Consider the following 13,246-nt stretch of genomic DNA (forward strand, 5'->3'; position numbering starts at 1 on the left):
ACTAGCAGCAGGAAGTCATTCAAAGATGTCATTACAGGTTTTTTTGGAAGTAAAAAAGTTGAAAACCACAATCATTCTTTTCACTTATAACTCTTATCACTTATAAGAGTTATAAGTGAACTCTTAATGAACTACAAAAATTTAGGCCGCAGAATGTCATTGAAAATTCATTTTTTATATTCTCATTTGGACTTTTTCCCTTTAACTTTGGGTTCCCTTTAAACTGCTGGATCCCTAGCCACGTGGAGATTCTGAGTATTGAACGTGCAGATTCCACTATTAAAGACACATGTAGTTAACCATCCTTCACTACCCATGTTACTACATCTGACTTTATTAACTGTGTAAAACTCACTCTTCGCACAAAGTGGCAAGATGACTGGACGTCTTCAGTAGATAACAAACTCCAGCGCATTAAAGGTACTGTGTTTGCCATGGGACTCCTCATACAGGAAAATTTATTGTGAGGAAGTGGTTCTCTGTCAATTGCGGATAGGACATACAAGAGCAACTCACGAGTATCTGATGTCAGCAGTAAACGTACCAGTATACATGCAATGCAACTGCTGCTTGACTGTGCAGCACATTCTTGTGGAATGCATATGTTTTGTAGCCTTTTGTCATAAATTTAAATTGCTCAAGAATTTTTGTCAAATCAGAGGCAATAATACAGAAGTTTTGGACCGGGTGTTTTTGTTATTCCGAAGTGCCAATGTTCTACATACTTTTTAATAGTGTTTTTGGATTTTTTTACAGTAGCTTTATGTCTCGTCTTAATATTTTCATTTAAGTTTTTTGTTTTATCTTTGTTTATAATATTTTAGTTTGTTTTTAAATTTCTACTTTGTTTTTATTTTAATTTTTGTTATTCTATTAGGTTTTGTATTTATATTTCATGTTTTGTTGCCCAGGCATTTTTATTTAATTTTTAATTGTGAATTTTTTTAAATTTAGGTTATTAAAACACACATGTCGTGTTCAGGCAATTATATCGCTGAAGCGTTTTCACCTACTTTTATCTCAGTTTCAAATAATTTTTTTTTTATTGTGTTGACCATTGAAAAACAATGTGTTGGTTTTATGAAAATAGCTGTTTTTGGGGATGAGGTGTGTCAAATGATTCCCTTTGCAGGTCACCCAGTATAGAGGCTCCCAGGCCTGGTTTGTTATCTGCAACCAACTGTGAGGGCAGATATAACCCTTACCAATAAGTTGTTTTGTGAGCCTTGTTCAAGAAAATTGTACACAAGAATACTTAACTTAATAAAAATAAAATGAAGCGTTAGCATTTGTTAGTTAATTATTCACTTTCTTTTACAGGAATATTCAACACCAGTCGATATGTGGTCTGTTGGTTGTATATTTGCGGAACTCTTATCAATGGAACCACTATTTCCAGGAAAGTCTGAAATTGATCAACTAAATCGTATTTTTAAAACACTTGGAACACCAAATGAACGAATATGGCCAGGATATTCAAAACTTCCAAACGTACAAAAAATGACATTTGCTGAATTTCCTGTGTCTCAGTTACGTAGTAGATTTGGTGGTATGCTCACAGACACAGGACTCAATCTTTTAAACAGGTATTTAATGTTTTTTCTTACTTTATTTTTTTTATGATAGTCTTGTAAGTATAGATTAATTTTCATAATTAGCATAATGGTTTATATAATTCTTAATCCTTGTCCACAGGTATATCATTAAAAAGGAAAGTGCCATGTGAATACAGCAGTTATTTTCAGATTTTATGACCCTTTATATGTATTAACTGAAGCACTTGTTCTTTGAACAAGAAATGTTCTTATAAACAATAGGCAATTTGTTTAGAGGTCATTGTCAAATTTGATTTGTAAACAGAACATATGAGTAGCAGTCTAATGTTACAACTGTTTCTTCACACAGTGCTTTTGTTAAATAGTTCCAGCTCTTTTGAAATATTAACTAGAATTACATTACTACCTTTCTAGCGTAGTACTTGTAAAGATATTTTAAGGAATCCTGTACAGAACAGAACTGAACGCAAGGCTAGCAGGAGTTTATTATTTTCTCCCTACTAATCACAGAACCTGGGCTGCTGTGTCTTCCTTTTATCAGCCGGGTCAGTATTTATTTAATGGCGTTTATGGACATATTTGGTTTTTGCGTTCTGGTCCTTTAGACCAATTTGAATAATTAACGGGGCTGATCATGGGAGACTAAGCGCTTACGTGCCTGGTACTATCGGCATAATTCTCCTTTAGTCCTTCAGTGCTAGCGCCTTTTGGTTTAGCAGGAATACACCTTCTGGGGCCCTAGTTTTTGGAGGAAGCAATGCGTTTCCTTCTTCGGAGGAAGTCGTATGTGCTGACTGAAGTAAAATTGTAAGTTTGGAAAGGAAGGTGGGTAAATGGTAAGGAGAAGTTGGGGAACTTCTTCATTCTGGCTGCCCTTCGTGCTGCTTCTGTTCTGGGCTCGGTCGGCCGGACTTCAGTCCAAGGCGGTGGGTCACATTATGGTCTTCATTCTTCTTTCTTCTTTGGTCTGCCTTTCCATGAACTAGCTGTAATTGAATTACAAACCGCTAACCTCATAATGTCCCATGGCCCTGAGAAGGGCAGGCAGCATGGGGGAAAATGCAGGCCTTTTTATTGTTCATTATTTTGGCTGATGGCTGCTGGGCGTCTCCTCTTCTCAGTCATAATCTTGATGAAGTGAAAGGGAACTGTGGAATTTACAATATGATATAATTGTGCATTCATGGGTTGGGAACGGCGATAGCCTTTTAATTATTTGAAGGCCATTGATTCAGCAAAAATTATTTTTCTTTTTAAAAAGATCTTCAATTTTAAATCATCCAGACCCGTGTGTGTCCGAGAAGGGGTTGGGGGAACCGTGCCACTGTCAACTGCCTGCACTAACTGTGAAACCTGAAACAAACAGAAACAAAGACAAAGAAACGTTTCCCTAAGTTAGGAGGGGGCACCTCATACGTATAGTAATTTGTGGTGTACAAGATGCAATTGATGACAGATGGAAGATATATTTATAATTGTGCATAGTCCAATATGGCGATGGGGATACTTACTTATAACCTTTTTCAGGGCCAAGGTTTGGTCAGGGTTACTTTGTTAACCCTGACCAAAAAAAAAAAATTTTTTCTTTCTTCCTTTTCCCATTTTTCCTTTTTTTGCAAATTTTTGTATCCTCACATGTGGCTTTGAAAAAAAACAGCAAAATCAATAATTTTTTGAGTATTGTAGTCCTTTTCAGGGCCAGGATGTGATCATGGATCAATATTTACTAATTATGGCCCTTTTCAGTCCAAACTTGAGTCGAGGTTCTTCTTTTATTTTACAAGGCGGTTTAACTTCCGAAGCCCTGACTGTAATTCTTCACCGCAGCTTATCTGAAAAGAAAAAAAAACTTTTTGTACTTACTTTTAAATAAATGTCCTTTATGGGCAATTTTGAATGCAGATTGATTTTGCCCTTCACAAATACAGTCAAGTAACGGGAGGGGGGGTGTTTAACAAAAAACAATGTGTTGGTTTTATGAAAACGGTCCTTTTAGGGGACAATGTGTGTCGTATGGTTCCTTTTGCAGATCACCCAATATAGAGGCTCCTAAGTCTGGTTTGTCATTACACGATCACTTGTCCTGCCTTTTCACGGTGGTTCGTCCAACACTGCGTGAGGCCTTTTCCATACACCCTGTGGTGTAGGATCCTTGCGGTAGATGTCCCTGAGATGGCGATGTTCAGACACGACCCCTCTCTCAAACATTCTGTGTGCCTGCACCACACCCACCTCTGATACGGTCTTTAGTCTTGCATCGCAATGAAGTATGGTGTTTCTAACAAACCACCGTGTTCCAAACATGGTCTGCAACATCACGTTTTAGACAGCCTCCAGCTTTTTCTGGTGTGTGGAGCACAACAAAGTTCCTTATGCCGGGTAAGTGTATGTCAGTATTGGCAGGACATACAGCCGATATATGAGTAATTTAGTCGTCAGCAGATAGGGGCTGGTGCAGTTAAGTACTGGGTATAAAAAGGTCCTGGCAGCCTTTTTCCTCTGAGTCACATATTTCACATGTTCCCCTAAGGTTGCCATTTATCCAGGACCAAACCCAGATATTTAACTTTCTTCCCACTGGGATTTTTTCCCCTGGGATTTCCAGTTGTCTTGCTGGAGTGTGTGTTTTATATGTGAATAACATGGCCACTGATTTGTCACAGTTTACTCATCCTCCACATATCAAGCCACGGTTCCATTAATTAAAGTTGCTGTTGGAGCTTCTTGATCGCGTAATCTATATTTCTGGATTCATAGTAATATGCTGTGTCATGAGTGTACAGAGCTGTATTAACTCCTGACAGTGGCATATCATTTGTGTAGGCCGTGTATAGAAACAGCAAAAGTACTGCTCCTTTGGAACTCCAGCGGCTATTTCTTTGGTGGAGGACACTGATCCCCCTACCCATACAACAAATTCGTCGTTCCAGTAAATAAGACCTGCAGCAACTTGACATAGCGACCGGGGATTGTCAGGTGGGCAAGTTTATACAGCAGGCCACTATGCCAAACTTTATTGAAGGCTTTAGCCACATCGAGAAAAATGGCTGTGGTAACCGCTTTCCTGTTCGGGTCTCCAACCAGGCTGTCGGTCAGTCGGAAAGAATCATGTAAAGGGTTTACATATATATTTTGTTGTTAACATCTATGCCAAATTTTTATTAGCTGTACAACATCTCAAAAATAATCCGGTCACACTTGTTTTGTACTGAAAGCTGGATAGTCTCACCTAGGCACCTTTTTTTTGTTTTATTTGCCCATTCATTATTCCTTTCCACTATTTTCTATCAGCCTTCCTTTTATCACATTTGTTCTTTATAGTTTTTCAAAATAATGTTTGTATGTATTTTATATAAAATTGAAAATCTACCTTCAGAAATATCGTGATTCCACAACAGCTCTAATGTTGCTTTGATGTATGTCATCTGTGTTATGGATGAAATTTCTTTCTTTCAGTTGACAGTATTATTGGCATTTTGGGAAAGTGGAATTATAATTTCTTACGGAGCAGTGTTCCTGAAGTTCCAGCAAAATGTTTTTTTTTTTAATTTTCTGTCTGTGTTGTTAACATGGTAGGGCTTTAAACTTATCTGACCACCCTCAACAATTTAATGCATTTAACTTGTAATTACTTTTGTATAATTTCATATATGATGCATATTCAAGCATCTTTTCTATAGACAAAGGTTTTAAACAATGTGTGTATGTATATGTATATAAAATTGAAAGTCTACCTTCAGAAATCATTCTTGAAAATCTTTTCTGTTTTTAATAAAACTTGTGATTTCTTGGATTTGGTGCAAATCCAAGCTTATAATATGTAACATGCAGAAATATTCTGGGGAACACAGCTTCCCTTTAGATCAAAAACAGTTTTTTGCCTTCATCTTATTTGAATTTATTTTATTAAGTACATTAACAAAATGTTCCAAGTTTTAAAAAAAGATACATGGTTTTGATTTTAATTTCAGATTCAAATTAAGCATCGTTAGAGGATACAAAAATACACGAATGCCTGCAATTAGCTGTCAGGTTCACTGTAAAATGGCCGTCAAAATTAAAATTTTTAAATAAAATCATTATTTAATAATGGTGAAAGCTTTCAAGTTTGTTCAAATGCACTAATGTAAAGTTTGCTAAAATACATAAAATATATAAATATCAGCTTTTTGAAAATCAAGTGTAAGACTAAAATGATAGAAAAATTCCATTTTTAATAATTGAAAAAAAAATGCCATAAAACTGCTAAAATATGAAATAAATAAATTATGTTAACTTAGCATATGTAGTGAAAAATGCTAAGCATTATTGATAATTTGTTAGAAATTAATTAATAATTAAGAAGTAATAATAATAATAATAATAAGGTATTTTTTTAAAGTGTTCTAGATTTTTCTTTTAAAACTCTTTGTTATGAATTCACAATAATGATTGTTAATGTAATAATATTAGGTCAAGTCAAAAAGTAAAGTGAAACTCAAAAAATCATACTTTTATTTGTACTTGCATAAATAATACATGCATTATTTTTCAACATAATTCCCTCCTACTTCTATGCACTTAGTCCATCTTTTAACGAGCTTTTGAATTCCTTCCTAAAAGAAAGTTTACGGTCTAGTATGCAGAAAATTTTTCACCATTTCTATGGCCTCTTTGTCAGATCAATAATGATGTCCTTGCAACTCTTATCTTAATGGACCAAAAAGATGAAAATCACTTGGAGCCAGGTCCAGACTGTATGGAGGGTAGTCCAGCAGCTTAAAACCAAGATCTTGAAGGCAAAGGATGTTTTTGACCATAGGAGGCTGAGCATTATCCTGAAGCAAAATCACGCCTTTAGAAAGTTTACCACATCTTTTGGATTTCGTTTTTTGCTTCAGTAAATGTAGTAGCTCACAGTAGTTGTCACTGTTTACTGATTGACCTTAGGTGTGAAGTATACCAAAAGTGAATTTTCCATATCCCAGAATATCGTCTCATCGCCTTTCCTGCAGACATCTGAGTTTTGAACTTTTTTGCTGCGGGAGATGAAAGATGTTTCCAGACTAAACTTTGTCGCTTACTCTTGGGTTCAAAGTGATGGACCGACGTCTCATCAACAGTTATTATTCGCCAAAGGAATGAGTCATCTTCATAACGTTTCAAAAGCTTCTGGGAGATTTTCAAATGATTCTTTTTATGGATGCTGGTCAATTGACATGGAACCACCCAGCAAGCACAAACTTTTCAAAAGTTTAAAGAATCATGGACAAATGAAAATCCTGACACATGGCTTATATTCAGCTCACTTGCAATCTCATCAACTGTATTCGTCGATTACCGAGAAGCATTTGCTTAATCGCATCAATATTGTCGTTAGTCTCTTTGAAGTGGAAGGCCTACCTTGCTGCTTTCTTCACAGAGAAAACACCTACCATTTTTAAAGTGATGTTGCTTCCAGTCAAATAATTCTCTCCATATTACTGCTACATTTGACAAATAAGCTCTGCTGATTTCACCCCTTCTGAACTGAGGAAACTTATCACTGCTCACATTTCTTCCATAGTGCAATCATACAAAGGAGCACTCATTTTAAACAGACTTTTGAACATGATCGCAAGTAGTTATCAATGAAACAATACTTTCAATGAACAGCTGATAGAGGTTATGAACTATAGCAGAACAATCATTGTTGCCATACTTGTGATTGGGAGGAAAATCAAAATTACCCTTTACCTTTTGACTTACCCTTGTACAAAACAGGATTAAGCCCAAAGAAATGATTTACAGTGTTGTGTATGTTGAAATGTACAGACCTATAAAAAATTAATAAACATGTTAAAATAAATACTTGTATTAAAAAAGTTATAAAGAAATAGCCATTGCTAGTAACTAGCAGATTAGTTAACAGATCTTTTAACAAGTCTTATAAGAGGAGATCAGGGTATTCTAAAAGTTCATTAACTGAATTACTTCTGCTAATTAACATGAATATTGAATAGCCTTGACTTTTACTCTTACATGAAATAACATGTGCTGCAATAAAAACTCACCCAAGTTCAGAGGTATATGACTCTCTCATATAAAGAAGCTAGTATACCCATTGTTATTTGCGCTTCCCATCACCATCAGTTTTTTTTTTTTTTTTTAATTTTATGTCAAGTAACTAGAGGCCAGTGGCAGCCAGTTGAGCTGCACAGACAGTAACCATGGCAGTGGCTGTGTTGGTAAGCCACCACACTGTACACTATCATATCCTTTAAAGAATTAAAATTCAAAAAACCTTAAAATGGTTTTTGATATTTATCTGAAGTATATTTCCAAGCTCCAATCCAGTGAATATCTCATTTTGTATGATCAAAATTGAGATAAATTTGCTATCATTGTTCAAATTTTTTTTACCTTCTTCACCCCCTTTCAAGGTCAAATTTTGAAAATTCTAGAAATTTGTTTTTAAATGTTTACATGAAAATTACACACACACTAAAAATCAAGTTGTTAACTTCATTTGTTACTGAGAAATTAAAAAATATATATATAGTAAATTTCATTGTTGCTCAATTTTAACCTTTAAACTCGGAATTTCAAAATATCCTTTCTTAGTGTGCACTTACACTGGAAGAAGAACATGTATACAAATTTCCATTAATTTATCTTCAATAGTTTTTGCTGGATACTGATGAATCAGTTAGTCAGTACTTACTGAAGTACTATGACTTTCCTTTATTACCTGATGGTCAAGTTTATCCTTTTTATTAATTGTTATAATTATTTTTGACTAAATGATTATTATTAAAAATCATTTTGTAATTATTTTTCACACAAAATATTATGGAACCTTTTTAGCATTATATATATATAAGTTTTTTTTATAGTCCATAATTGCTCTGTTTATTAATTTTACGTTTGTCTATTGAATTTCAGCCAATCCACCAAGTATAGAATTAAAGAAACATTCTTGCCTTTATTTCCTTTAGATTATAGAGCTTTCAGGCATAAGCTGATCTCCAGTAATGTTTTATGATTTAGTTTTATTTTCATTTACACATATAACTACCATGCAACACTACACTTTAGTACTTTTTATAATTTTGGTTATTTAGCAAAATATAAAAAGCTTTAAACATTTACTTAACATATGTTTGTTCAGTCAAAAAAAAAATTAATTTAAAAACATTAAAATAAATCATATTTGTAATCAATATTTTTAAATGATTTTAATTTATAAATATTTTTAAAAATATGATAAATAGAGCAGTAAAATACACAAATGATAAAATAGAACTGCATAATGAAATAAATAGTATAAATAATATTGCTATACAAAAAATGGATATGGTAATACCTCATTGATAGATAATATATATAAAAAGTATAATTAAAAATACTTAAATAATACAAACATCACTACATTAAAACCCATAAATGAAAACAAATGCAAAGAAAATATTTATATTAGTGACTCCAACACTAATGAAGTTATAGAAAAATTTATTAATGCATATAATGATAAAAAATTTAAACCTACTTAGAAACCAAATAACTATGGAATAAAATATTAAAAATATTATAATAATAAAACAAAAATTAAATATGATTTTTCTGGTATTTATAAAATTAAATGCAATAGTTGTGAAAAAAATATATATTGGAAAAACAAACAGGTCTTTTAAGGATACTTTTAAATTGATTAAAAATAAAAAATAACTTTTTCAAATGTAGCTGACCATTTAACAACCAATAAGCATAATATAACTTGTTTGGAAAATAATTTAGAAGTAATTGAAAAAGTAAATATTGAACACGAAAATAATAATAAAAAATTAGAAATTTTAGAAAAATCTTATATACAATATAAACATGAATTTAGCATCATGAATCTGCAGACAGAATTTGTTGGGGACATTCTTATAAAAATGATTTAAGCCGGTAATACATTTGATAAGATTTTAATAAAATTAAATAAATGATTCCAGTACTGTATTAACATTATATAAAACAACATCAAAACAAAAATTAAAAAAAAAATGTTTTTTTTTACTGAACAAACGTATATTATGTAAATGATTAAAGTTTTTTATATATTGTAAGTATAGTTTTTTATAAAGTAAATCAGAAAACATTACTGAGGATGGGTTTATGCCTGAAAGTGCTATATTGTTAAGGAAATAAAGGTAAGAATGTTTCTTTAGTTCTGTTCTTGGCAGAATGGCTGAAATTAAACATGTATAGGGAATATGTGTGTTTATTTATATATATATATTTATATATATATTATACTTATCTATTTTATTAGATCAACCAAAGTAATGTAGGATGACTTACCTTATTCCACTAAATGTGCAGGAGCGCTTTTGTGATTTACTTGCATCATCAGCTTCGTTACATATTCATCTCAAATTACATTACAAACTTCATAAGATAAAATAACTTATCATGCATTTATTCATTTTATTTAAAATCTAAATCTTGATTTCAAGGGAAAAAAGGACCCTAATAAAAAATTTCTAAGAATTACTAAAAGTTTTATAATAAATACCACAACATTTTCAATTATAAAAATAACTTAACATATCACACTAGGTGATGAACCTTATGAACCAAGTTCACCTATATTAACTGGACTACCAAAAATACACAAACTGGGTATGCCTATGCGACCTTTAATTAACTTCAAAACTGCTCCTTCTTCCATTGTCTCTAAAATAATTGATAAAATACTGAGACCATGGGTGATTTGAAGATTTATGTATACTGGTTTTGTTAGATGTGGGTTTCCTATACAATGAACTTATACATTGATTATTTTTATTATTAATTTCAATATTAACATCTAAATAATATATTTTTTATTATAAATTTCAAAGGTAAACTTCAATCTACTATAGTAAAAATTTAATTTTTTCAAAATGATTAAATGCTTGTTACATATAACTGGATTATGGACTATAAAAATATTGTCAACATATCTTCTAGTTCAGAATAAAATATTGTGCGTATGAGTTATCCCATAAACAACTTTACTTTTAAACTCTTGTAAATAAGCCTCAGATACAATGGATGACAAAGGAATTGAAAATATTATTGTTATTATAAGAATATATGCAAACATAATTATTTTAAATTTGATGACAAATATTACACCCAGGAAAAACTCTACCAATGAGTTTTCCTTTACATAGATCTTCAAATCACCTGTGGTCATATAAAATTAGTACTTGCACAAACATGAAAAATAGAGTACTTAATTATACATAGCATTATGAAAGTAAAGGTAAATTAAACAAAGAATAGGTATTATTAAACTACACACTGGGTTGGTCTAGTGGTTAACGCGTCTTCCCAAATCAGCTGATTTGGAAGTCGAGAGTTACAGCGTTCAAGTCCTAGTAAAGCCAGATATTTTTACATGGATTTGAATACTAGATCGTGCATAACGGTGTTCTTTGGTGGTTGGGTTTCAATTAACCACACATCTCAGGAATGGTCGAACTGAGAATGTACAAGACTACACTTCATTTACACTCATACATATCATCCTCATTAATCCTCTGAAGAATTATCTAAACGGTAGTTACCGGAGGCTAAACAAGAAAAAAAAAAAGGTATTATTAAACAAATTGCCTTATATAATGGTTATAATTCTTTAGTAGATAATATATATAATAAACAAATTAGAAATTGATACACATTTAATAACATTAAACAACACACAAAAAGTTGACAATGTATATTTAAAATATGTATATACTGATGAAATAATTGAACATATTACAAAGGTTTATGATAATAATAATAATTATTTTAAACCCATGTACCAGACAAATAACCACATAATAAAACACCTAATATGTAATAAACATAATGATTCATCTGATTTATATAATTTGAGTGGTATTTATAAAATTGAATGTAATGATTGTGATCATATTTATATAGGAAAGACCACTAGATCCTTTAAGGCTAGATTCTTGGAACATTTTAGAAGTTATAAAAAAGGTAAGCTGGGTTTCTCTAATGTATCTGATCATCTGATTATGAATAAACATACGATATCTGATGTTAGGACAAATTAAAAAAAATACTGGAAATTAAAAAATATAATACGAATGCAAATAGTAAGGGATTAAACATTTTAGAAAGATAACTATATATATATATATAAACATAAAAATAAATTTAATATAATCAACCTTCAGACAAATATGAGGATGACAATATTTTTAAAATTGCAACAGATGGCACCACTATCTATTTTGATAATGATGTCTGATTTAATATATTTCAATCATTATAGTAAAGTAAATTCAGTTAAATGGACAACATGCATATTTTCTTTGCTTAAAACTATATTTTTTTTTTAATTTTTATTTTTTTTTTATTTTTAATTTTAATTTGATTTTATGCCTTGACGTCACATTTTTACAGATGTAAAAATTTCCACAATTTAACTGAATAAAAGTTTAAATTCTTAAAATAAAGAAATTAAAGGTTTACATTTTAAATCAAATGAATAATTGCATGATAAGTTATTATATTTTATGAAATTTGTAGTGTAATTTGAGATGAATATGTAATGAATGCACTGATGATGCGAGTAATTCACAAAAGCATTCCTGCATAATCCATACTTTGGTTGATCTAATAAAATAAATATATTGTATACAGTACAGAGAAGTATGATTCTTAAAAGAATTGGTTTTAATAAAAATTATATGTATACACACACACACATACACGCACGCATATTTTAAACCTGTTTCAACCACTTATATGTTCAACTCCGGTCCATCAGTGTAATATTGGTTTTCAAGTTGCCTTGGTCTAGACTTTAACTAAGTTTGATGAATTGCAACTCCTCATTTAGGGGACCCAGATGAAGCTAAGAGGTACAACATTAGTTAAGACAAACTGAAGAAATTGAAAATTCTGTGTCTTACTTGCACATGTGCACAGAATACTGAATTAAAAGTTTTTATAATATTATTTATTGCAGTGCTCAAAAATTAATAAAAATGTTAAAATAAATATTAAATATAGATATAAAGGTTTAAATATATAGTAGTTATAATAACTAGCAGTACTTAAAAACGATCAGTGTATTCTAAAAGTTTGAATTACCTTCAAGTTCATTTACTGAATTACTTGCTCCAATTGCCATGAACTCTGATTAGGTTTGATTATACTTCTTGCATAAAATAATATATACCCTAATCCAAAAATATAAGGCTAGTGCAGGAGCATCCCCCCCCCCCCCAATATCAGCAATATAACCTTTTTACGTCTTTTTATGCAAATAGGCCAACTTAGGACCACACAAGTACCACTTCTTTCTATCCTCTTTTACTTTTTTCCATGTGTTTCTCATTTTGTCGCCATGGCTTCACTTTTCCTCTCTGTCCACTCCACTTCCTTCCTGTTTACTTTTTTCCTGTCGCAAGAATCTTTGCATTGTAAATTATTCTTTGGAAGTTATTTCTAATGTAACAGTCCTCTTCCATCTGTTTAAGGTAGTTCGACTTACTTTTGATGTTCCACAGCTTGTCAAAGGTTTGTTTAGTCTATCTGGATTCATTCTGTCTGTCTGGAATCATATGTCCCAATTAATTTAACCCTCTTTTCCTTATCGCTGTTTCTAGGTCTTCTTTATTTTGGTAGATCTTCTTGTTAGATTTCAGTCCATATCCTTCCACTGTAACTCTCGATCCATA

At 31.6% G+C, this 13,246-nt stretch overlaps 1 protein-coding gene across 2 annotated transcripts in view; it reads left to right on the forward strand.

Annotated features, from left to right (window-relative positions):
* Window positions 1–13,246, forward strand: part of LOC142319017 (cyclin-dependent kinase 11B-like) — a 56,216-nt gene that overhangs the window by 39,431 nt on the left and 3,539 nt on the right. For both annotated transcript variants that reach the window (XM_075355821.1, XM_075355822.1), the window contains exon 11: window positions 1,321–1,586. In XM_075355821.1, the coding sequence (XP_075211936.1) occupies window positions 1,321–1,586 (266 nt within the window). The remainder of the gene's footprint in view (window positions 1–1,320; window positions 1,587–13,246) is intronic.

Source organism: Lycorma delicatula, chromosome 2 (assembly GCF_047948215.1).
Source record: "Lycorma delicatula isolate Av1 chromosome 2, ASM4794821v1, whole genome shotgun sequence".
In the NCBI taxonomy this organism is placed as follows: domain Eukaryota; kingdom Metazoa; phylum Arthropoda; class Insecta; order Hemiptera; family Fulgoridae; genus Lycorma; species Lycorma delicatula.